Consider the following 24,027-nt stretch of genomic DNA (forward strand, 5'->3'; position numbering starts at 1 on the left):
CTTGGGTCAAATCTAATGGCAACAAATGAGAGGGGAAAGAGAGGAGAAGGCAACCCTACACGGATGAAAACACATCCATGTGCATCATTGACAACCTCAGTGTAAATTCGTGATGGTTTAAAGAATAAAATAAAATGAGAAAAAAATTGTTCTCTAAACAATTTCCAATTGAAAGTTTAAAGAATGGTTTAATACTTCTAATGATAGAAATGACAGTCTTGCAGCTGTAGACTTCTTCACTTACCCTGTAGCATTTGCACAAGTACTTGTCAAACAGTGACACTCTTCTCAGGAGCACAGTGGTCCTGAAAGGACCAAGAAGGGAATCTGCTACATGAAATGAGCTCATGCCACCAGTGTATTTCCTGCTTCAGGCAGATCATATAATTTCTGACAGTTTGTGTGCTCTCTTGGCAGAGAAATATGCAGCCAAAGCTATTGCAGCTAGAGTATGCAAAAATCTCATGGAAAAGGGAAACATTTGCCCTCTGTCCCACAATGCGATGATGGATTTCAAAATCCTCTGCATTCACTGCTTGCTGTCATTATGTGTGGTGATGTAGCAGGGCCTTACAATGCTAGAGACACCAGTGGGGTTATGAACCAAGCATTAATTTCCTATTCTTAAATGTTTAAGACAAATAAATTAGTTATTTTGAATAACCAGCTTCTAATGTGATTTAGAGAAAATTTATTCCCACAACTGTAGGTACCTTCATGACTTTTTAAAATGCAGCACAAGCTCTGTATTTTTCTTGAAATGTGTGTGGTTTATCTGGTGTAATAAAAGTATTAAATTGTCAAGGTAGGAATATCTGCATGGGCAGATTAGCACCTGGGAATGTATGAACTCTGCACTCTCTCTTACCTTGTTTTTGCAGACAGTTATGAGACCCAAGAATTTATTAGTATTGCAGCAGCACTGAGATGGCTTTCTCACTTTCTTTTTCAGTATTTATCATGAGGAAAGAAATTAATGGTAGCTGCAAATATTGATATTGCAAAGCACATCAGAAAGGTCTCAGTTGTTTTCCTTGGATAAGTTTGCTTGGAGACCTCTGCTTCCACACTCCTTGCTGTGGTGTTTAATGTTGCCTGTTCATCTGCAACTGATAGGTTTCATTCTCTCTTATGAGATGTATATAAGCAAAAGCACTTTCTCCAAATCTCTGTGTGCTCTGCTCGTGCTGTAGCACTTTGCAAAAGGTCATTTAGCTAGTGGTGTGTCAACCACTTCAGGCCAACTGTGTCAACACACCACCTCAGATCAGCAGTTTTTAAAATGTCACCAGAAGCAGATCCTTTGGCTCTGTAACTTTCTTCAGATGTTCCTCATGCACAGTCCAAGGCACAATCAATATCACAGCACTCCTAGGAAACTGCTCTTCTGAACAAATCCATATTTATCAAGACAGCTGAAACTCTCCTTAGCTTGAAAAGGAAACAATCTATTTTATGGCTCCTGGTCTTTTCAATCATTTGGAAATGACTACAGCTGTAGCTGCAGTAATTGACTGATGATTAGCAATTGATTTACTGCAAGTAACCATTGATTTCAACCTGGACAGTATTTGTTTTTGCTAGTAAGCAAAGTAACTTTATAACTTCCCACTTTGTCATTTTAAAACTATGTATTTCTCATGTTTTTAAGCAACAAGAAGCTGAGGACTCCCCAAAACTACTTTATAATGAATTTAGCTGTGAGCGACTTCCTGATGTCGGCTTCTCAGGCACCCATGTGCTTTGTCAACAGCTTGCACAGAGAATGGATACTTGGAGACATAGGTACTTTTCACACTGATTCATACCTCACCAGCTTTGTGCTGCCTGCACCCTGTTTCAGCCACAACAGCCTTGGCTTGTGCCATGGCTGGAGCAGCACAAATCTCTTGATTCACAGCCCCAAACATTGTCAGTCAGTGTGATGTCACGTGTTTTGTATTACAGCTGTGATTTCTTTATCTTACATATTTTGGAAAGGAAGGAACCAAGATCCACATGTAATCATGTCACTCTTTAGCTTGTAAGGGAGGTATTATGACTGAAAATAGGTTGAAAAGTTTTAGTAAGTTGTAAGTATTATTTCTGATAGTTAATACTTTTATTTAGAAATGTATGTTGATATATATGCTTCTAGGAATCTCATATTTAATTAAGAGATTTAAATAACAGTCCGTAATTTGAGGACTCGGCAAATTCAAGCTCCTTTTATTCTGACTGAAAGAAAGAAAAGGTGATCTGTGTTGAAATTAAGGCTGAAATGTGGGTATAGCAAGAACCTCAGAAGGCTCAATGCTGGTTGCTGCTCTTCATCATTTATGGATGAAAACTTGCACCCACTGGTGGCTGTACAGTGGTGGAGCAAGCCCAGAGACCATGTACTGTTCAGCAGCACAGAAGGGACTCTGCCTTAGTTTGAAGATATTTTTAGTCTTGCTTACCCCCTTAGATAAAATCAGTGCAAATTACCATGCTGTCACAAATGAAGCATTTGATCTGGGTTGAGTAGGATTTGGTCCTTGGTTGCAAGTTACTTGTATAGACTGTAGAATTCTGCTATAAGGTTGGATCTGGTGTTTTTGCTGCCTGTCACTCCTGGTGGGGTCTTGTTTATAACCACATGGGCCAATGCAAGATTTTAAAAAATGGATGATCTTTCCACAGGTTGCTCCATTAAATTCAGTGTAACTTTTTCCATCTGGTAGTGTAGTGCCTGAATGCAGTGGGGGTTAAGAGGCCTGTTTCATGTAAAAAATGTCAGTTCTTTTAAAAAGTACTGCCATTAAATATGGGAATTGGAACTATGTTTTACAGTTGGTCTCTCAGTCATCAAATTCAAACCATTTCTGCATTTTTATGCCACATAAACCAAAGTAATTTCTTGAACCACTCATCCATCATTAACAGACAGATGTCTGCTGCAGCATGTTAAGATCGATATATTGGGCAACAGTCCAGGAAAATATAACTTTAATTAGATTGGATTTTCTTTGAGGCAGTTTTCCATTGACAAAACATTCTCAGCTGCAGCCTGCAGTGAAGTAGGACTTGTTTAAATACATATATTTGTATTTTATGTATATTTATGCTTTTCTAATAAACACTAACTATGAAAATGTGAAGCTGGGAAAAATGCTTCTATTGAGAGAGAAGACCTGAGCAGGGAAAAAACAGGGAGATTTATTACGATGAGTTCTGAGAGAAAGCATGGCTCTTTTCAAGAAAGCCCCTGACATTGCCATTTCCTTCTCCAGGCTGTAACCTGTATGCTTTCTGCGGGGCTCTCTTTGGGATAACCTCAATGATGACTCTGCTGGCCATCTCTGTGGACCGCTACCTGGTGATCACAAAGCCCCTGCAGTCCATTCAGTGGACTTCCAAGAGACGCACCGTGCAGATCATCGCCCTGGTGTGGCTCTACTCGCTGGGATGGAGCGTGGCTCCGCTCCTCGGCTGGAGTATGTTGTCTCTCTCTCTCTCCAGGCATTCCCTGTGTGCTCTTTTTAGTCTTGCTTGGGGTGTAAAAAAATGAGTTCGCTCATCAGTCATCATGAGGATGCCCTGCCACCACCCGATGGTTTGTTGTTGTAGCACACATCTGCACCTACTGCACTGCACGAACCTCTGCCCCCCTACACCCAGGGTGTGTTAAAGCAGAACAACCTATTGCTTTGGAGTATTAGGTGTGTACCTTCCTTAGAGTTCTGTAGTCAGGACCTCCTCTCCATGTGGGCACTCACTTCTCAGACCTCATATATGATGTGTACTTTGGCTGGCACTTGAAGGCCACAGATAAACCCACAGACAGGGTTTATTTCAATCACTTAGTGGCTGGATCAGCACCTGCTCTAACTTTGGGTGTGTGTGTGAATAATGTGTTCCATGTATTCCATAGGTTCCTATGTGCCTGAGGGCTTGATGATATCCTGCACATGGGACTATGTAACCTACTCCCCTGCAAACAGAAGCTACACAATGATTTTATGCTGCTGTGTGTTTTTTATTCCCCTGGTAATAATATTCCACTGCTATTTATCGATGTTCCTGGCCATAAGGCGTACTGGCAGGTAAGTAATCTAGCTGAAAGAAGTACATATCCCTTTTTGTGTAACAAGAGATTTTCTCAGTTTCTTTAGCTGCAGAAAAATCTGAATTAAAAATTAGTCTGAATTGGAATTGACAGCTGTAACAGGAGAACTATTTTTTGCCAATTTAAAACTGGAATGGATGTACGAATTTCAGAGACAAACAAGTCTCTGGTGGTTCTAATTTTATTCCACTGTAGTAATTAATAGTATGTCAAACACTTGGATTGAGTTATTTGCATTTCAGATTTGCACTACAAGAAACAATGTCCTTGTGTATTCCAGCAGTTTTCAGCCTCAAGGGATAATAAAAAACATGTAGCAATGGGAGAATCATCTGTCTTTGAGGAGCTCTGTAAACAAAACAGTCCTCATATTTTTTGACAGTTTTATTTAAGGCAAGCATCCCAAAAACCATTGTGCTTCACTCAAGCATCACAACTACATGCACAATATTTGGCTATGCTTACTAATATATTTTTCCCCCAAAAAATTTTGGCCTCTATTTGAAATGAAAAATCAGCAGGGTGTTAGATCTGTAAACTAACATCATTCTTTTGGTTATTTTTGTGCTAATGAGCACATGGCTTATCTTTGGTCCAATCCAACACCAGCTGGTGCTGTGAGTCCTTCCTGCTGCTCAACTGTGTCATCAGTTCTGATGGCTTTTCTCTGCTCGTGTGTGCAGGCACTTGCTGAAATCATTTGGCTTCATAAGCCTAAATTCCACTTTTATAAAATAAAAACATTTATATATGCCTAAAATGAAGTTCTTTCTGACCTCTAGTTTTGGCCCTTGTCTTGGTTTTTATTGTGCTTTGTGTATGAATACTTGATAGCAAGCAAAGGAATGCATCCTTACAATAATGGTGCTTTGTACACCCACGGAGCACAGTGGACATAAGGTTTTTCTATGCCTTTTGCAAGGCCAGGCTGGATGGAGCTTTGAGCACCCTGGTCTAGCTGGAGGTGTCCCTGGTCATGGCAGGCATTGGGACTAGATGGTCTTTATGCTCCCTTCCAACCCAGGCCATTCTGTGTTTCTTTGATTCTGTTCTATATTTACAGTGTGCCAGCAGGGACTTTGTTACCCTTCTGGCTGGTAATCAATGTCTTCAGCCTGAAATATATCTCCATTTAACAACACTAATATGTAAAATTTGTTATTTCTATGCTAAAGAATATAAAATGCCTACCTATAGAAAACATTTAAAATAAAATGTGGGGTGTTCGGTGTGAGAAGAGAATTTGATTTTTCATTACAAAAATATTAGGACTGCCTGTTGTACCTCCCACTGAAAATACTCTTGAAAAAATAAATCTGCTGGTAAGTAAAAATGTTCTTGTAAGTGTTTGGGACAGGTTTCTCAAAGCTGTCAGGGTATTCCAGCATGTGTTACCTCATGAATTGGAATTTCTGCAAGCTGTTCCTCTCTCGAAAAGGAAAAGACATAAGACTTGATTTTGCTATCCAGCTGTGCCTTTTCTTGCTCCACCTCTAAAAGCAACACTGGGCAAGAGATACCAGTTTCTGTATCTTTGCAACCTGAAACCCTCCTTGTGTTCGGGATAAGGACACAGTAGTCCTATCCCAGGGATTCTGGCTCAGTCTTACAGGCAAACACAACACTTGAAACCACATTAATTACCTTCTAGGGTTTTTAAATATCAGAGGAGAAAAGAATAGTTAGAGAGGTGAAATAAGAAATTTTCTTCATTTTGCATGTTGCTGAGAACATATTAGAGATATTACTTTTTTCATTGTCCTGCTGAAATATCTGTATTTTTCCCCCCTTACAGAGATGTTGAAAAGCTGGGATCCTGCAGCCGGAAATCCTACCTCTCTCAGTCCATGAAGAATGAGTGGAAGCTGGCAAAAATTGCTTTTGTGGTCATCATTGTGTTTGTCTTGTCCTGGTCTCCATATGCTTGTGTCACCTTAATTGCCTGGGCAGGGTAAGTGGAAGAGCAATCCAAGCAGCAGGGGTTAAGCAAATAAGATTAGTACTGTCATCCACATGAGGCAAATCTTCTTTTTGAATGGGTCTTAAATAATTACTGCGTTAGAGGTGATATTTATTCACCATATATCCTTGTGAATAAAGCAGAAAAGGGATTATTTGTCTATGCATTTTGTAACTATTATGACTTTTTAGTCTTAATATTTGGTACACAATGTTTTCTCTTTCACATGATGCTTTCTTTGTGTAAATTGGAGTTATATCCTTTATCTCCTAGTACCCTCCTTCGTTCCATACGCTGTTGTCTCCTCCACCCATTTTCTGCTCCAAAGGGACCTGGTGTGCTGTCAATGCATGTTCTACTCTTCAAGGCTAGGTTGGATGGGGCCTTGAGCAAGTTCATCTAGTGAAAGATGCCCTTGCCCATGGCAGAGAGGTTGGGCTGGATGATCTTTAAGGTGTCTTCCAACCCAAACCATTCTGTGATACCATGATATTGACTGTGCTTATGCTGCACTGACATTGGTCACACCTGACTGACTGTGGGAGCTTAACGTCTAAAGGGGAATATTGGGTTTCAAACCACTTCCAGACCTCTCTTGCTTCTACAATGTTTGGAACTGAGTCACTAACACACATTTTTGTGCAGCACACATGCTGCTGCTGAAAAATTTTTCAGGTTTGATTCTGTTTTCTTTTCTATCACCATTCACTTTTCCCATATGGCCACACTGGGAGTTCTTCTGTTGGGGTTTTGGGTTTCTTTATTTTTGTCTACTGCAGAAACAGGTAAGGTGATTCTTTTGTCCCTAGTCATCCTAAAATTACTTGCTGCATGTCTTTGGTCTTCTTTAAATGAATGAAACCAAGTACATGCTATCAAATTCAAACCTTTCCTCTGAGCAAAGAAATCACTGAAATGAATCAACTTTACATGTGTATTTCCTATAAAAAGATATTACCGCAAAACCAATTTTAAAGAGTAATATGTTTTAGTAATGTAGTATCTATGTAATCCATGACATAGCTGTGTGTAATGTTTTTGCTTTGTTTTAGTCGAGGCAACAGCCTAACACCATATTCCAAATCTGTGCCAGCAGTTATTGCCAAAGCTTCTGCAATCTACAACCCCATCATTTATGCAATAATTCACCCAAGATACAGGTACAGTAAATATATAGGTATGTGTATAACTGTACGTGCAAATGTTGATCTTTTACACAGAACAAACTACCCTCGTTCCTTCAGCCTCACCTGTGCACTGCATGTTCCATGTTCCTGTGCTGACCAGGCTGTGATGGGCTCCCAGTGGTCAGACCCAACTGGTACATGGCAGCTCCAGATATGGCCTGGGGAGTGGCCAAAAGAGAGCAGTCCCTCCCTTCACCTTTCCTCTCCTTCAAGAGTCCTGCTCTGCCCTGTGGGGCTGCACAACACCATGACTGACAGGAGAAGAAGATGATGCTCAGGTCATCTTTCATCATACAAGAGACAGCCAATACAGAGAACTGTCTAGAGAAAAAATTCCAACCAGTGAGGCTCCAAAAATCACATTCTTACCAATTTTAGCAGCTTATGCAATTTATGCATATGTTCAAGGTTTGGTTTTCTGAAGCATTTTTTCACAAAAAAATTTGGGACACTGGCAGCAAAAACTACTTTATTATACCAAGGGGATATACTTGTTACAGAACTGCTATCCTGCATACCTGTAGAATTTTTTGCAAGTCTTTCAAAGCGTAGTTACCACTAAGCGATGCTGGTTCAAAAGTTCTGAGAAAATACAGGGATGCCATGGTGGTAAGTGTGATTAATGTATAAATACCACTAGATGGCAGGGTTAGTCATTGGTATGAGGCTTGTTTCACCCAAGAAGTGGAAAAGCTAGTAAATTCCATTGCCTGTCAACTCAGGACTTGGGATCTGGAAATTGAGTTCATTGTTTAGGACGTCTGATGGATGACGGTGTGGTTGTAAGAAAAGTGAAGGTTTCTCAGAAGGCTGGTCGAAACACACCCAAAAAGGGTGAAAACCTTTCACCCTATGATTCTATAGAAGCATAGAATGGTTTGGGTTGGAAGGCAGGCACCTTAAGTATCATCAAGTTCTAACCACCTGCCACAGGAAGGAACACCTTCCAGAAGACCAGGTTGTGCAAAACCCCATTCAACCTGGCCTTGAACATTTCCAGGGATGGGATATCCGCAGCTTCTTTAGGCAGCCTGTTCCTGATCCTCACCAGCATCACAATAACTTTCTTCCTAATATCCAATCTAAACCTTCCCTCATTCTGTTTGAAGCCATTCTCCCTTGTCCTATCCCTACATGCCCTTGTGAGAAATACTTCAGCTTTCCTGCAGCCCTCATTCAGGCACTGCAAAGTGCTGTAAGGTGTATCCACAGCCTTCTCTTCTCCTGGCTGAGCAGCCCAACTCCCTCAGCCTATCTGCAGAGGAGAGGTGCTCCAGCCTTTTGGTTATCTTCACAGCCTCCTCTGGAATTGCTACTACAGGTCCATGTCCTACCTGTGCTGGGAGCCCAGAGCTGGTGCAGCCCTGCAGGTGGGGTCTCACCAGAGCACAGCAGAGGGGCAGAATCCCCTCCCTCCCCTGCTGCCCACGCTGCTTTGGATGAGGACATGATCCAGGACACGTTTGGCTCTCTGGGCTGTGAGTTCCCAGGGCTGGGTCATGCCCAGCCTCTCACCCACCAGCACCCCCAAGTCCTTCTGGGCAGGGCTGCTCCCAGTCCATGCTCTGCCCAGCCTGTGTTTGTGCTTGGGATTGCCCTGACCCACACACAGCACCTTGCACTTGGCCTTGTTGAACTTCCTGAGGTTCCTGTGGGCTCCCCTCTCCAGCCTGTCCAGGTCCCTCTGGATGCCATCCCTCTCTCCAGGGTGGCAGCCACACCCCACAGCTTGGTGTCATCACCAAACCTGCTGAGGGTGCTCCCAATCCCACTGTCCCTGTCACCGACAGTGATGTTAAACAGGGCTGGTACCAACTCCCACCCCTGAGGTCACCACTCTCACTGAGTTCCACCTGGACACTGAGCCAATGACCACAACTCTTTGAGTGTGGCCACCCAGACAGCTCATTTTCCACCAAGCAGTTCATCTGTCAAATCCCTATTTCTCCATTTTGGAGACATATTTTGTTTGAAAATGTCTGCTATCATAACTAACACCTTTTTGCATCATCCAAAAACCATCTGAGTTTTTTGAAATCTGCAGAGCATTTTAGTTTAGAGTTGGAGAATGCCCAGTTTGGTTGCAGAAGTTCAATGAGAAGTTTTGATGGCTGCCTGCTGTGTTTAGGACCCATTATTTGTTTCTGAACAATAATTTGTTCAGAAACAAAAAGTTACTGTGTTCAGATTATTATTTTTGAAAGCAACAGGTTACCCAGAGAAGCTGTGGATGGTTCCCTGGAAGTATTCAAGGCCACGCTGGATAGGGCTTTGAGCAATCTGGTCTAGTGGAAGGTGCCCCTCCCCATGGCATCAGGCTTGGAACTGGATGGTCTTTAAGGTTCCTTCAAGATCCCTTCCATCCCACACCATCCTATGGTTCTCTGGTAGTGAACTGCTTCAGTCAGACTTTTTCCTATCAGCAGTGGCTTCTTAAGACTGTTAAGGAAAAGACTGGAGTCCACAACAACAACTTTCAGACATTTTCTTTATAAGTATCTTGTTTTTATCTGGTTTTTTTTTTTCCCTGCTTTCTAATGTGTATTTCTAGGCACATCAACAAGAGAAATTTTTATGGATTTGTGAAGACATTTCATGCATTTGGGAGCAATCCAGTCAGGAAAAGAAGTAATGTTGTTGGGTCCCTTGTGGTGAATCAAGTATGCAGTTTCAAAACTGAAAAAACCTTACAGTACACTAATAAGTCAGTTGGTAAAAATATGTTGGCAGGACCAATTTTGCTTCAACAGTGAATAATGAATAGATATATGTTAAGGTTATTGTTTCTGGATAATTTCCAAATCTTCTAATTATTCACATTATGCCTTGAAAATAATTTATTCAAGCACAGATAAATGGGCCAGTCTGTTCAGGCCAAAGGGTTAAGGGTTTGAGCAGGGAAAAATTTGTCATTTTATATTGGAACTACTGAACGAAATTACATCTAAGTTATTTTCCAAATCTTTCTAGAAAGAGGCATCCAGAAATCAGGATCAAGAGTGTTCAAATCCAGCTCAATCCCTGAGCAAAACAAGATGCTTTTTTGCACAGAGAATTCCTGTCACTGCACATCTTAAAATCCCAACAAAACCAAGCCTTTTTCTGGGGTTTCCTTACCTTAAACAACAGAGAAAAAAAAAGTACATTATAGTGAATGTAACTGAAAATGTAACAGTGACCTTTGTGCTAGCACTTGGCTTCTAAGAACTGGTTTGAGAGTTTGTTATATTCCTCCTCATCTACCCACCCCCCTGCCCACTCATTTCCTACCCACAGAAAGGAGAATAACACCTCTCCTTAACAGGACTCACAGGAGCAAACAAATGTGAGGAATGTACTCAAAGTTTTAATTTGTGAAATGCTCTTTGTGGGGAAGAAAGCTGTCACATCTTTAACAACTTGTGTGTTGTCTCTATGTTCCACAAGAACTCTAACACATTGCTGTGTTAGAGTTATTGCAGAAACTCCCTTACATTTTGGAAGTTTTATGTTTTGGAGTCATTCTTTCATAGCAAACAGGAAATTCTGCAGCTCCTTGTTTCCAGCTGGCTCCCAGGCAAAGCAGAATTGCACAAAAAATATTGGTTCAAAACTCCTACATCATAAATAATGAGTAATCACAAATAACTGAGTTGCAGTATTTTTTTAAAGTTGCTTGCAATTACTATATTACTCTTACTATTTAAGAGTCACTTTAGGTGACTCTTTTATTTCAGATTATAGGAATATCATTAAATAAGTACCTCAGTTTATGCCTTTTTTTTCACACTTACAATATTAAAACTCCCTTCAAAATCTGTACTTTCATCCCAACCAGCAAAATGTCCCTCAATACTCCTCCCAAATATTAGTGAAATAGAAATTCTGGTCCCTCAAGACCCTCAGAAATGTTCATATGTTTTCCTTGAAAATTCACCATCAGACATGTATTTCCTGCATCTCCATCATTAGGAGACCTCTGTGCCGAACCCCATTTAATAAATGGGATGGTGTGTTTTACATACCATGAATTTGAATTTGTCAGAGGGAAATAGTTCAGCTTAGCTGGGGATAAAAGCTGGTAGCTGCTTTTCAGCACCAGACTGACATCTTCAGCCTGAAAGGAAATTCATGGGGGCTTGACATTTTCTCGTGTCCTGTAAACCATTTCTCAGGGCCCTTTATTTTGTGCACAGCATTAACCATCTTTTTTTACCCAGCACCATGTGAGCAGCTTTCTGCCCCAAGCTGTTCAGTGAGCCCTGCCTGGTCACCGACAGGCATCTGGGCAGGATCAGGAATGATGGTGCAGGCAGCTTTTTCCAGTCCTCATCTCCAGAGCAGACACAGAGCTGCTGTTCACTTGCCTTTGAAACTACAGAGGAAAGAGAGGCAGAACTATTCAGAGTGTGGTGATGATGCCAAATATTGAGGTTTGGGGGTGGTGGATTTCTTTTTTGGATCACAAACAAGTGACCTCATTTCATGATGCCAGAATCATGTCTCTTAAATTTTAACATGAGTGATCTTTTGTGAGAATAGAAATTATGATTTTAAATGTCCTCATTATTCAACAGCCCTGGTAACTATAGAAGCAAAAGACTGCAACATACATCTGCTTGACCTGCATCTCAGTGTAAAGTCAATGTACTGACATCCCCCAGTGATCCCCTGCATCAGTTCCTTGCCATATGCCTTGTTGCTGCCTCACTTTTTGACCTGTTAATTTTTTTTTTTTGTGCCCATTAGCTTCATCTGTTGGGCTTAAATAATGGATTGAGAAGTGCTGGGGAGGTGTTACACCAAATGAAGCGTTCTGACTAGCATTGCCCTGTGAAGAGAAAGGCCAGCTGGCATTGCCTAGGGGAGGCTCTTGGACACTTCTGCTCCCTGTAGGGGCACGATTGGGGTCAGGAGAAATAGACTCACACAATCATGACTGAGATTATTATTTAATGAATAAGGCAGATTTGGGGTCTAGACCATCCTTCTCCTCAATGCTTGTACAGTGTTAATTTTCAATAGGAGTTTACAGTAGCTGTCATGATACAAATAATTAACAACATCTGATTCTTCTGACCCTCTTCCCTCATTTCCACTCATTCTGTGTTTTTGCACAGTAAAGACCTTTGTACCAACTAGCCTGAAATTTTCTGGGTTAGCATTTTAAATAAACCATATGCAATCATGCTCTTCAAGATATTTTAAATTCTTATCATTTACCTCTGCAGCTTTTCTGTGTGTGTTTTGACACAAGGCCCAGAAGGACCTGTTATTTTCTTTTCTGCCTGTTGAGTTGTTTGCACTAGCTACCATGCTGTTTGTATGTAATCTCTAAGACCCCCTTTATCAAAACAGAAGCTGTGTTGATGTGATGGAAAGAGACAAAATTTTCACCCCATGAATTTCAAAGCCATGTCTTCAGTGTGACAGATTTGGCTTTTTTTTTCTTCTCACATTTTCCCTCAGGAAAACCATCCACAGAGCTGTTCCCTGCTTGAGGTTCCTGATACGAATATCGAAGAATGACCTCCTGAGGGGATCCATAAATGAGTCATCCTTCAGGACCTCTCTCTGCAGCCACCACTCTCTTGCTGGCAGGACCAAGAGCACTTGTGTTTCCTCTGTTTCTACTGGAGAAGCTGTAAGCCTTTTCTTGTTTCCATGAAAGAAAAAGAGTATAACATTTCTCAGACTCTAAATAAGCAACACTATAAATACATATTCAAAATTAGAGAACAGAAACAGGGAAGGGGGAGAGTGTAGCTAAATTTTTTGGTCATGTAAGGTCATTTCTGCAAAGCTGGAAGTTCATGGATGATGATTTACGATCATAAAAAGCATTCAGGCCAGCATATCTGTGTGGTTCTGATGCCTGCTGGGACTAAGGATGTTCAGATTAAGTCTTTAATGTGTACTAAAAAGAGCCATTGTCAGGCACTGCCTGTGTCACCAACCACTGGCCATGTTAGGTATCTTGATGGCCTGGAGGACAAGAAAGCAATCTTCCATCCAAAGTTTTATAACTTATCCAAAAGCTCTCTTATTATTTTAGAATAAGTCCATTTTCTGTAGGATGGGAAATTTTTGACTTCTTTACCTGGACTTTAACCATGAGGAGTGAAAGGTTCCTGCCTCTAGAGCCTGGTGGGGTGTTTTGTAGGAACATACCCCAGGCATCAGTAAGGATGGTGACCAAGTGAGACAGAAACCAAAGAATCCCTTGACGCTCTTCACAGCCTCTCAGTCACAAGAAGCTGGCCTTGCCTGCAGAGGTGCTGGGAAAGTGGCTCCTCAGGGGGATGGCAGCCACAGCAAAATCTGGGCTGGGGCTGGCCCTCCTGGGGATCTGTGCTGCTCCCCCTCAGTTTGGGCATGAGAAACCTCTCAGAACTGCCACCAGTAACCTCTCCAGTCACCAGTAACAAAATTAGAAATTCTAGGTATAGCTTTTATACTTTTATAAACACCTTTATGTATAAAAACCTAATTTTTCTCCCATTGCTCCTTTGTTTGATGCCAAATGAAATAATTTCAGCTGCATCATCCTGATCCAAGAAGCTTTCTGTTCCTCACTGTTGGTCACTACTCGGCTTTGGTTTGTTCATGTTAGCAGGTCATTGCATGTATTTTGATGTGGGAGCTGCTTAAATAGACAGGACAATGAGGGTAAGAGGCTTCAGCTTTTGGCACAGTTTTGGCTTAGGAGTCTCTTTTAAAGCTCCTGCTGTTAGCAGTGCACAGCACTGTGCTGGGCTGAGTTGATGCAGCCAAAGGCAATTGTCCTTTGGGGCAACTGACAGCTCAGTTCAGCAGCTGTAGAAGTTTTAGCTGAAACAGCAGCTGCTGAAATAAAAGCTAAGCTTGATGACTTTGGCATGACAGCAGGACTGACTGAAATTTTTGAATGCTTCTATAAAACATTGATGATCAAGAAATGACACCAGGAACACTGTAAAAGATGCAGCTGTTGCCACCAACATTTTCTTCTGTGTGTTGTGTACATGTTAGTGAAGGGAACGAACATATTTGTGATTCATGTCTAGGAATGTTTCATCCAAGGAGTTTTATTCAACAGGTAAGGGGAAATAAACAGGTGACCACACACAGATGTACGAGCAAGGTGATGCAGAGGAATTATGCACTATCTTCCCATTTGTGTGGAACCCTGTCTGTCTGCCTGTCTGTCCATATCTAAAAGCTGGTGTTGGAGTGGAATGATCTCATCATTGATACTCAATCAAAAAGTCACCACAAAGTAAGAGATAACAGACAGCCTCACCCCAAGCCTGTAAAGGGAACAGCACTTTTGCAATGTCCCATTTGTGCTTCATTACTGACATACTCTAAGAAAACTAGAGCAAAGCCCACCCACAGTCTCCCATGTACCAATGAAGGTTTGTAAAATCAGCAAGCTCATGCAGATTGAGAAGCCCTTGGTGTTCTGGATATTCTGCTGGGATGTATGCAGACATGGTTTTGGATCTGTTCGTGTCCAGGGTTTTGTATCAGCTAGTGGTCACACAGAATGCCACAAGACATATTAAACAGATTGATTGTATTGGCTCCCATCTTTAGAATTCAGATGCTCTGCAGGTATAAGTGTAGCATAAGCAATGAGATAAAAAAGGGTGGAAAACATTCTGGTGTTTAAATAAACTTCCATTGTTTCCAAGTTAGTTTTATTTTTGGTCAGCAAGCAAAATAGTCCAGGGTAAGTGACAAGACTGAAAATAAAGCCTCTCCCCAGGGGAGTTGTGAGTGTGAGACCTATGTTAGAATGGCTTTACTTTTCTGTGAATGTGCATGGGTTTTGCTAGAGTTTGAGAACTTACAAGAATTTCAGAAAGCATGCAACTGTCTGAAATCCTTTATCAATTTGTGATTAGACCTGGAGCAATGTAGAGCTCGACCCTGTGGAGCCAGCTCAAGAGAAACTGAAGCCTCGCCGAAGTCATTCTTTCTCCACAGGTGTGAGACAAGAGAAGAGAGACCTGCTCCCAAAGACCTGCAGCTATGATGCAGCCACTGCCCCAAAGGTATGGAAAAAAGTCTCAGCTGAGGACTCTCCATTATAGTGCTAGTCTTGCTGCAGGACATCATCTCTGGAATGATAATTCAGCCTTTTCCCATCTATTTCATCTATGGGCCTTATTTATAGTGATTCCAACATCCTCCTTCTACTTGCTGGGGTTTTGTTTGTGGTTCGTTTTTTTTTTTTTCATGTCTCAGTGTGACAAGTGAGAGTGCCAGTAATGCCTAATTAACTTTTTTCATTGATATTTGCCTGTTTTTGGAAAGCCAGCTGTGCTTATAGCTCTGAAGCTGCATTAAGGCATAGGCAATAGCATCAGATGGAAGAAGATTAGTTCTTTGCCCGTTTATCTACCTCAGCTTTGGTTCCTTCCATCGTGGTCCTTGTGTCCATACTGTGGTAGTCTCCTTTTAGAGTAAAGACAAGTCTGCAAAACAGATTTTGACATGATAGACGCCACCCTTTTCTTTCTTTTCAGTGTACATTAAAATGTTTTATTTTTGTTGAGGGGGAAGATGAGAAAGAAACTCCCATTTCTCCCTAAGAGTGGGAGAATCTGGCAGCTGCCACCCTTCCCTCACTGAAAGAGCAGATGGTGAGTACTCAGTGCATCCTCTGTGGATGCATCACCCTCGTTGGCCAAACCACTGAGGTTTGATGCCCTGTTGTTGAGGAGCACCCTATTCCCTGATGGGAGCAGTAGGTCACCCATGAGTCAGCTTCTGCCACATTGTAACACCAGTGTCCAAATGAGTTTTTGTGTGGATGTCACAGTGTCAGGCATACACCAGTGCTGTCTTCTCAGGGAAAGACTGATGTGGCTTACAATCCCCTGTATGTGCCTGGACTGAGTAGCACCCCATTTTTTGACATGGGGTTACTCTAGTGCATGTAGACAAACACCCACACCTTGGGCAGCTACAGCATCTGCTTCTGTCTCCTGTGCTCCCTTGCAGATTTGAAGGTAATTGTCTAGAGACAGCATAGTTTAAAGCAGGAACTGCTCTGAAAATTTCCAGCCACCCCATCACCCAATTCCTGCATGCCTCTGTCCTGTCTTCTTTCATGTGTGTCATTAAGATCAAGTCCTGAGAAACCTTGTTCTTTTCCTGTAACTATTGTGAACAGTATTGGAGGAAAAAACAGCAGCTTCAAATATGATGTCAGACAGCATGGGCTCAAATCTCTTAATTAGTTTTGCTGCCTTCTGTCAGCAGCCAGATGTGTCCAAGGTTGTAGGCAAGTGGCAAAGGATATTGTCTCCAGGTTCTGGAGAATCACTGGCTTTCTGTCTCTCAAGGAAGGAGACGGGAAGTAAATCTCAGGTGGTCTGCATGAACAGTTCAGCAATAAAAAAAAAAAAATCTGTGTCTGGAGTTTAGCAATTGTGTAGCCTACAAGAAGGCTCGTGTGCTATACTTTGCCTTTGAAAGACATTTCTTGAATTACTTTGATAAATAACCCTTTAGACTTTCAGTGGCATTCACTGAGCTAGGAGTTTATTTACACTGAATGTTTGCATTGAATGTTCAAAGCCTCATTTGCTTCTCTTACTGTTTCCAGCAGAGACTCCTGTGTGTTGTATAGATCCTTTGTGTGTTCATTGTAGCTCAGTGCAATGCATCGCTATTCATGCTATCAGAGTAAATATTTATTTGTCAAGCTCAGTTACAGTGTTTCACAATAAGACCACCCATTTATCCTTAAAAAACAAAACTCCAACAAACACTAAAGAAGCACCAATGCATTTTTAAAATATTTATTTTAAGGTTTTAATAGCATTACTGGATTGTCTTTGACTGAATTCCAATTAGAGTACTTCTAAAAACACTCAGTTGTGGACAAGCCAGTCAGTGTCCCAGGTTTGGTGCATTCCAAAGCATAAAAATGCATGTGACTGTTTTCTGTGCTGCCACAAAGATATGTTCCAGCCCCATGACTGACTTCAGTTATGATACTAACAAACTTGATGAAAGCTAACACCTGGAAATTTAACATGGCAGTGAAGAGGCTTTTCTGGAAGTATTAAAATGGGAGTTTGGATACTTGATTTCAAAAAAGAGAGATCAAATGTCTCCTCTGCAATCGGGTTTTGTTTCAAGGGGATTACCCGATGTCAAAGCTATTAAAAAATCTTGTAAGTGGGTGTTGTGCCTACCCAAGCCACATCCAAAAGAAGCCTGTCATTCTGTTGCAGTGTAAACAGCGCTTGAAACAGGAAGGAGCAGTTTTGGAGTTTGGATTTTTTCATTCTATTATTATCTTTCATACGGAAGAATGGACTTTTCTTCTCTCACACTGATTTAAACCATTTTTTTTAGCCCAGTGTGCTTCCCTCCACTTGGTAGATACAGCAGCTGGAGAAATCATTATCAATGGGGATTTGTGAATGATTCCTGCTTGTGGAGTAGAATGACACAGAACTATGGGAATTCACATGGAAATGAAGTAAAACCTGCACTTTACTTTAAATATTGGTTTTCCCTAGAAAGTAGGGACTTTCCAGTTTCTCTCTCCACCTGACACAGTGGTTTTATCACCTTGATTGTCATTTTTTTAAAGAAGCCCAAATTAATTACTTATGCTTCCCTTGCCTGTGTATTTGAATATTAACTGATGCTTTCAAAGCTTACTTAATTGACTCAGAATTGCATACTGTGCACAAGACTTATGGAAGGAACACAGAGCCCTTGCCATCAGAGCCAAGTTAGAAATCTGAATTCTCTCAAAATAGATACGAAATTGTTTGCAAAGAAAGTCTTTATTGCTTATTTTTTGGAGGAAGCACTTTCCAATGTGTGAATGCAAGGCCACCAACTTCCCTGAATTAGTATCAGGAGCCTTGGGGAGAGACAGAGATTGTCACAAGGTTGACAAAACTTTAGGAGAATAAAGAATGAAATGTACTTGAGTCTTATCTGAGATCTCTTCCATGAAAAGAGAGAGAAGTGCAATTATCTAGTACTCTGATACCATAAGATCTGTTAAAAGTGAAGTAATACCATTTCATTAATGATTAAATAAGTCAGATACAACCATGAGTTTTTGTTTTCTTCTTTTTTCTTCTTTTCAGCCTCTGCTGATATTTGAGTACATCTTATTTTGTTCTGTTTAATGTTCTGCTTTCCAAGCAGTACGTGCTAGCACATCATGATTTTCCTTCAAGTTAATGATTCAAGTATTTAGAAAATTTGGCTTGTGGCTCAAATATTGTCTAGTGGCAGTGAATATTCCAAACACTGTTTTTCACAGCCCTACGGTGTCTGACAATGCTAAATCTTATGTCTTTGCTCCAGGTTTCACTCTCCTCCAGTTCTTTGGAGAAGGTACTTGGGCAGCCTGTCCTACCCAGTCCCTCTGCAGCACTCATGACCAGCTCCCTGAGAGCTGCTTCTCTGCCTGTCAGATTGAATAGCAGCAGTGTCACCAGTGGAGACTCAAGTACTTCCCATATGGCAGCTCAAGGAAGTCAAGTGAATGGAATTGTGGATTCTCTGACTAGCAATGCAGTCCCTCGCATCATCATCATTCCTACCTCAGAGACCAATCTGTTTCAGGAAGAACTGGAAGAGGAAGAGACTGAATTATTCCACTTTCATGACAAAAAGAGCAATCTGCTGGACTTGGAAGGGCTTAGCTCATCTATGGAGTTCCTTGAAGCTGTTGAGAAATTTCTATCCTAAGTTTGTCAAAAGAAAACTTTCCAGTAATTATTTTCTTGGCATCTTCTCCACTTAATTATACCAAATAACTGAAGCCTTGTACGTTAGATAATCAGATTTTTTTTTTATTTATTTTTATATAGTAGTCACTAGACAGCCTTCAGATTTATCTTTGTCCAAACCAGCTCAGGCATGGAAACAGGCTTTCTTTCAGATTGTGCTGCAGGAAATGAGCAGTGGAAGATCTGGCAGCAGGACCGAGTGGCATTGGTCAAAGGAGGCCGCCTGATCTGGTGCCACTGATGGTGACACGGTGGGGGTGCCACTGATGGGGGTGCCAGCAGAAGGGAAAATGACTGACTGAGAGCAGGGTCATCTGCTGAATTCTTCTGCTATCTGCATGTGGAGCAGCATTCCTGTTTTGGCAGCTCTGCTCTGGACAGTGATGGAAAGCTTTGCGAGACCGCAGTGTCCACCAGCCCCAGCAGTAAGGCAGATGGCTACATGACCTCAACTAGAGTTTAATCAAATAATTCTCAGCATTGTTTTTGCTGTGTTTTATTTTTTAAATAGGCAGCATGCTAAACATAAGGAAAGAAACTGGTGGTTTTTCACTGGGAAGTGACTGATTCCCAGCTTCCAATCCTCTGAAGTTTAGTGGTAGAAATCTGGATTTTACCTCAGCATTAGCATGGTCACCTAAATGTCAAAATGCAAGGTGCTATATGCTAAAACATACAGTACTGTAGAAGCATTCAGAGTACCTTCAGAGTTACAGTCCTGATTAAATATGTATGTATCCTAATGAGTCTGTGATTGAAAGGGTGAATGCTCACAGCTGGCTTGACAAGTCATTGACAAAAATAAAGCCTTGGCTGCTGTATATCACTTGTCTGTTCAGAGGAGGTTATCTCCTCTAAAACAAACCAGCAGATGTCTTTTACAGGTCACTTACCAGAGGCCTTCAAAGTGGGTATAACATCACCATGGGGAGAGAACCACACAATACTGTGGTGTTTGCTAAAGGATCTGCACTTAGATCATTATCTGTGGTTACTCATTGTGCTCATTTTATCTGTGCTTCACATTATGGCTCAGGCTCACAGGACTCTCCTAGCATTTTAATCCTAACTGCACTCTTCCTTTTTTTACTCATCTGCCCATTTCTCTGTGTCTTCCCTTTCAGTTTCTGATTTTCAGATATAGACAACAAGTTGAACTACATTGTTTTTCACATAATATCAATATATATTGGTAGAAATCAGGTGCTTCTCTGGATATAATAGTGCAAATATTTGGTCCAGGGAGACTAATAGCATTCAGACATTCAACAAGAGAGTGAAAGTTTATGTTCATAGTCTCAGTTTATTTCCTTGGCTGTGTCCTAGATTGTGCAGAGAACAGTGAGAGAACTTCCAGGTTTTGTGTATTGCACTGCCTGATCTCGGGAAGTAATTTCTGTTTGCCCATTTTCCTGATGCAAAAACCAGATGGGAAGTATAAAAGTGCTTTTAATTAATTTTTTTTCATTACAAAAAAAGATAGCACAAATCTTGTTTTCAATGAGCTAGACAGGACCACCACTAAAGAACAAATTAAAACCCAGAGCAGCACAAGAGTGTGAAGAATGCCTCCAAACCTGCACATCTGAGGCTCTGCAAGGTGCCAGATTGTTGAGAGGACTGACACTTCCTTTTGATATAGGCTGTACAATTTTTAGAAAAGGAAAACCAAAAAATGGCACTGGCAGGTTACAGAGGTGATTGCCGTGACAGGCTGCCTAATGCAGTCCTGATACTCTTAATGCTGCCATTGTCTGAGGTGCTCTGCTGGCTAGAGACCCTCATACTTCCTTACTGTGGAAAGCAGGGAGGAAATCGAGGATGGAGCCCCATCATGTGAGCACTGCCTGTGTGTATCCCTGGTGTGTGGTGCTGGGGACCAAGGCTCGGCTGGGGCAGCACCCGGCTGTGGTTCCTGCAGCCAGACTGCCAAAGCCTGTGCCCATTGTGTGCCGAGTTTTCTAACAGGGACAGGAATCGTGCCAAGGTCATCTGCAATGAGCTCAGCAATTCCAAGGGCAATTCCTCCATCTGAAGACTGGCACAGTGAGCAGGCAGTGCAGGACAGCTGCCGGGGACTGGGACAGGGATGTGCTCACTTGCAGTTCCACAGCGTCAGGTTTTCATCCACTGCATAGTTTTGGCCACAATGAGTAATCAAATGTTAATTATGTATTATGTTCATGGGAAATGGGGCAGCCTTAGCCCTAGACTAAACATACTGCCCTGCCATCTTGGATTCTTGTCCTTTTTTTTTGCTGAACCTGCCATTTCTGAATTTTTTTTCCTACACCAACTGTGCAGTCAGTGACCTTACTTCTTGCCTTTAATATCCTCAGCTATTGCATCTTTTTTATTCTTGATCCAGATGTTAGGAAGCAAGTGTTCTTTCAAGGCTTACAAGCCTTAGACCTGACTTGTACTGTTGTAATTACTCCAGATAACAATAGAAAATGCATTTGGTGTTCCATGTTATAAAAACATACTGGGAAGGATGTAGGCAGCGTATTGCTATAGATTTTGGCAGGATGAAGAATGGAAGACCTGAAGTCATAGCCAACAAATTCCTCCATATCTGAAGTTTTGCGTTCTACCTGTTAATCTACAAGAAAGCTCTCCAGTGATCTCTTGTATGTGTTTGGTACTATTAGTGCTGGTACTGTGAGTGTGTCTCAGAAAATTAGCAGGCTTGAGGTATGTGCAAACAATGTTTCACTTTAGTGCTGTTAGTGTCATACACTGTTAGTGCCACTGCTTCAGAAGCTGCTATCAAGATTACTGCTTGTCTAAACTGATGCAGGATAAAATACTAAATTGTATAATGGTAGAGAGATAAAACCCAAAGTTGTAAGAAATACCAGATAAATTTACTGCACTTACTGTGAGACTTATGCAGAAACGTCAGTCACAGAGTAAATTAGTCTCAAATTGAATTATACAATGCAGGAGAATTTTGCAAGCTTCTCTGTTGCCACATTAGAATAGATAGCACATAAAAATGTACACTAATTCATGTTGCTTCCCGTTTCACAAAGGAATGTATTGATTCACTTAAATGGAATAAAACATTCTTAGGAGTTCAACTGAATTATCCATTGTTTGTTTTTCTTATTTAATCATTATTTTTGGAGCCAGGATGAGGAATAAAAATGTTGAGTCAAAGCTTTTGAAACCTGTGCTCTGATCCAGTTAATAGTAAGATTTTATATATATATATATATATATATATATATATATATATATATATATATATATTTATATGACTTTATTTTCTAGTCAATGTGACTGCTCGGGTGCAAGCACTCACCTGCTTGAGTGCATAACATCTAAATTTAGAGTTCACTGGCTGGATAAAACCTGAAGTTGCACAGCTACTTTTGAAATACAATGACTTCAGCTGGGATGGCATGTATCAAGTGAAAAAAATTAGCCAAAGTCAATACGTCAAAACTGATAGCAGACTTTGATCTTTGACCTATGTCTGAATGAAAGTTAATGAATAATTGTTTTTTTCTGCTAAAACTCTGTATAGCACAATTATAGGATGTGTTCCAATTTTCACGAATAACAGAAAATCCAGGCCACAAGTGTAAACACTATTTTTTCAAGAGCAATAATACTTTTTAATAGTTAAATCAATGGTTAGATAGAGTTTGCAAATAAGAAAATTTACTTACTTGAATCTTAATGAATCTTGCAGCTTCGGGCTGGTATGAAACATGACCTAATACTACATTCTTCCAGAAAGCTCACTCATTTCCCAGACATCCACCCATTTCCCTCCTTTCAGGAGGCACACCTGAACAAGAAACTTTTGGCACCAACATCTAACCTTATTTGGTTTTAATCATATTTTTGGGTGTATTTTGAACCTTTCTGGGTTTGATCCACTTTATTCGCTGAGACCTTATTTCCTCTGCTCTTCTGTGTTTAAACCAGACTGTAATTTTTCTCCCTAGTTTAAAATAAAAAAAGCAGCAGTAGAAAGTTGCACTGCCCTAAGGATGCCATTTTCACCCTCGTGGCAGCACAGGAGCAGCAGCAGGAGCAATCATCACACCAGGCCAGCAGCAGAGCCCTCACAGGAGGACAAGAGCACCCCAAAAAGGTAGGGATGGCACGTGCAGGCTGCAGTGACAGGCAGGGCTTGGGGGCTGAGGTTATACACCAAGGGCTGGGGTTATAGGGCACAGCAGCAGGTCTGGGTACAGGCAGATAGGGACCAGGCTCCAGAGCCAGGGGTCAAAAGCCAGGAGCCAAGGATGAGGGGTAAAGGATGAGTCAAGGGTCAGGACATCAGGGATCAGAGAGCAAAGAAAATACTGCATGGTAAATACCTTCTTTTTAAATTTCCTTGCTTTCTGCCCAGCCCTTAGAGGTTTTTTTGTTGTTGTTGTTGTTATTTGGATTTTTTGTTTGGTTTTTGTTGCTTTGATTTGTTTTTTTTTTTATTGTTATTGTTGTTGTTACATCTGCTCTTTACTGCTTCTCTGTGCAGATTATCCTTGGTATTTTTTGCCTGGTTCTTTCACAAGTATATGAAAGCAAAGTAAGTTAGAGGGGAGATGAAAACTTGGGTAAATATTATGCAACAGACTCCTTTCTCACATAGGAGTAATCAAAACTGCCCACAGTGCTGGGGTTCAGCAAGTGCATGGACCAGGTGACTGCAGGGTGAAGCCTGGCAAGGTGGAAGCAGCCAAGATGCATCTCCTGGTTCATCTCAACCCAAGCTGATGATCAGTTCTTGCTCTGCACGTCATCCAGAGCCTCAGTCTATAATCAGTGTTCTGTCTGCACCTCGAATGGACAAGTATTTAGTGAAAAGTTTGGTGCTGGGATGCCTTTGTTGTACCTGTCACTTCTACCCATGTATTAACATACACTACTTATGGCTTACTAAGAGTTCAAATGCCTGTCCATGGATTTTACTTGCTTTATGGTGTGTCTGCATTGCACTCTGGTTGTACTAGTTAGCGCTACAGGTTGTAGCGGGACATGAAAAGCTAACTGCAAAATGTCAAAGCCAGGTGTAAATCCACTGTTACTGAT

The 24,027-nt window shown here is 41.2% G+C and overlaps 1 protein-coding gene across 3 annotated transcripts in view; it reads left to right on the forward strand.

Moving 5' to 3' along the window:
• Positions 1 to 22,127, forward strand: part of LOC102070703 (melanopsin) — a 44,483-nt gene extending 22,356 nt beyond the window's left edge. For 2 of the 3 annotated variants that reach the window (XM_074540926.1, XM_014265383.3), the window contains 8 exons: positions 1,652 to 1,785; positions 3,255 to 3,458; positions 3,896 to 4,067; positions 5,886 to 6,041; positions 7,103 to 7,210; positions 12,686 to 12,860; positions 15,106 to 15,255; positions 18,548 to 22,127. In XM_074540926.1, coding sequence (XP_074397027.1) covers positions 1,652 to 1,785; positions 3,255 to 3,458; positions 3,896 to 4,067; positions 5,886 to 6,041; positions 7,103 to 7,210; positions 12,686 to 12,860; positions 15,106 to 15,255; positions 18,548 to 18,934 — 1,486 coding nt within the window. In that variant the 3' untranslated portion in view covers positions 18,935 to 22,127. Of the gene's footprint in view, positions 1 to 1,651; positions 1,786 to 3,254; positions 3,459 to 3,895; positions 4,068 to 5,885; positions 6,042 to 7,102; positions 7,211 to 12,685; positions 12,861 to 15,105; positions 15,256 to 15,759; positions 15,847 to 18,547 lie in introns of all 3 variants that reach the window. The other variant, XR_012580383.1, reaches the window with a different exon arrangement.
• Positions 22,128 to 24,027: the final 1,900 nt, after the last annotated feature.

The sequence above is a fragment of the Zonotrichia albicollis genome, chromosome 5, assembly GCF_047830755.1.
Source record: "Zonotrichia albicollis isolate bZonAlb1 chromosome 5, bZonAlb1.hap1, whole genome shotgun sequence".
NCBI lineage: Eukaryota > Metazoa > Chordata > Aves > Passeriformes > Passerellidae > Zonotrichia > Zonotrichia albicollis.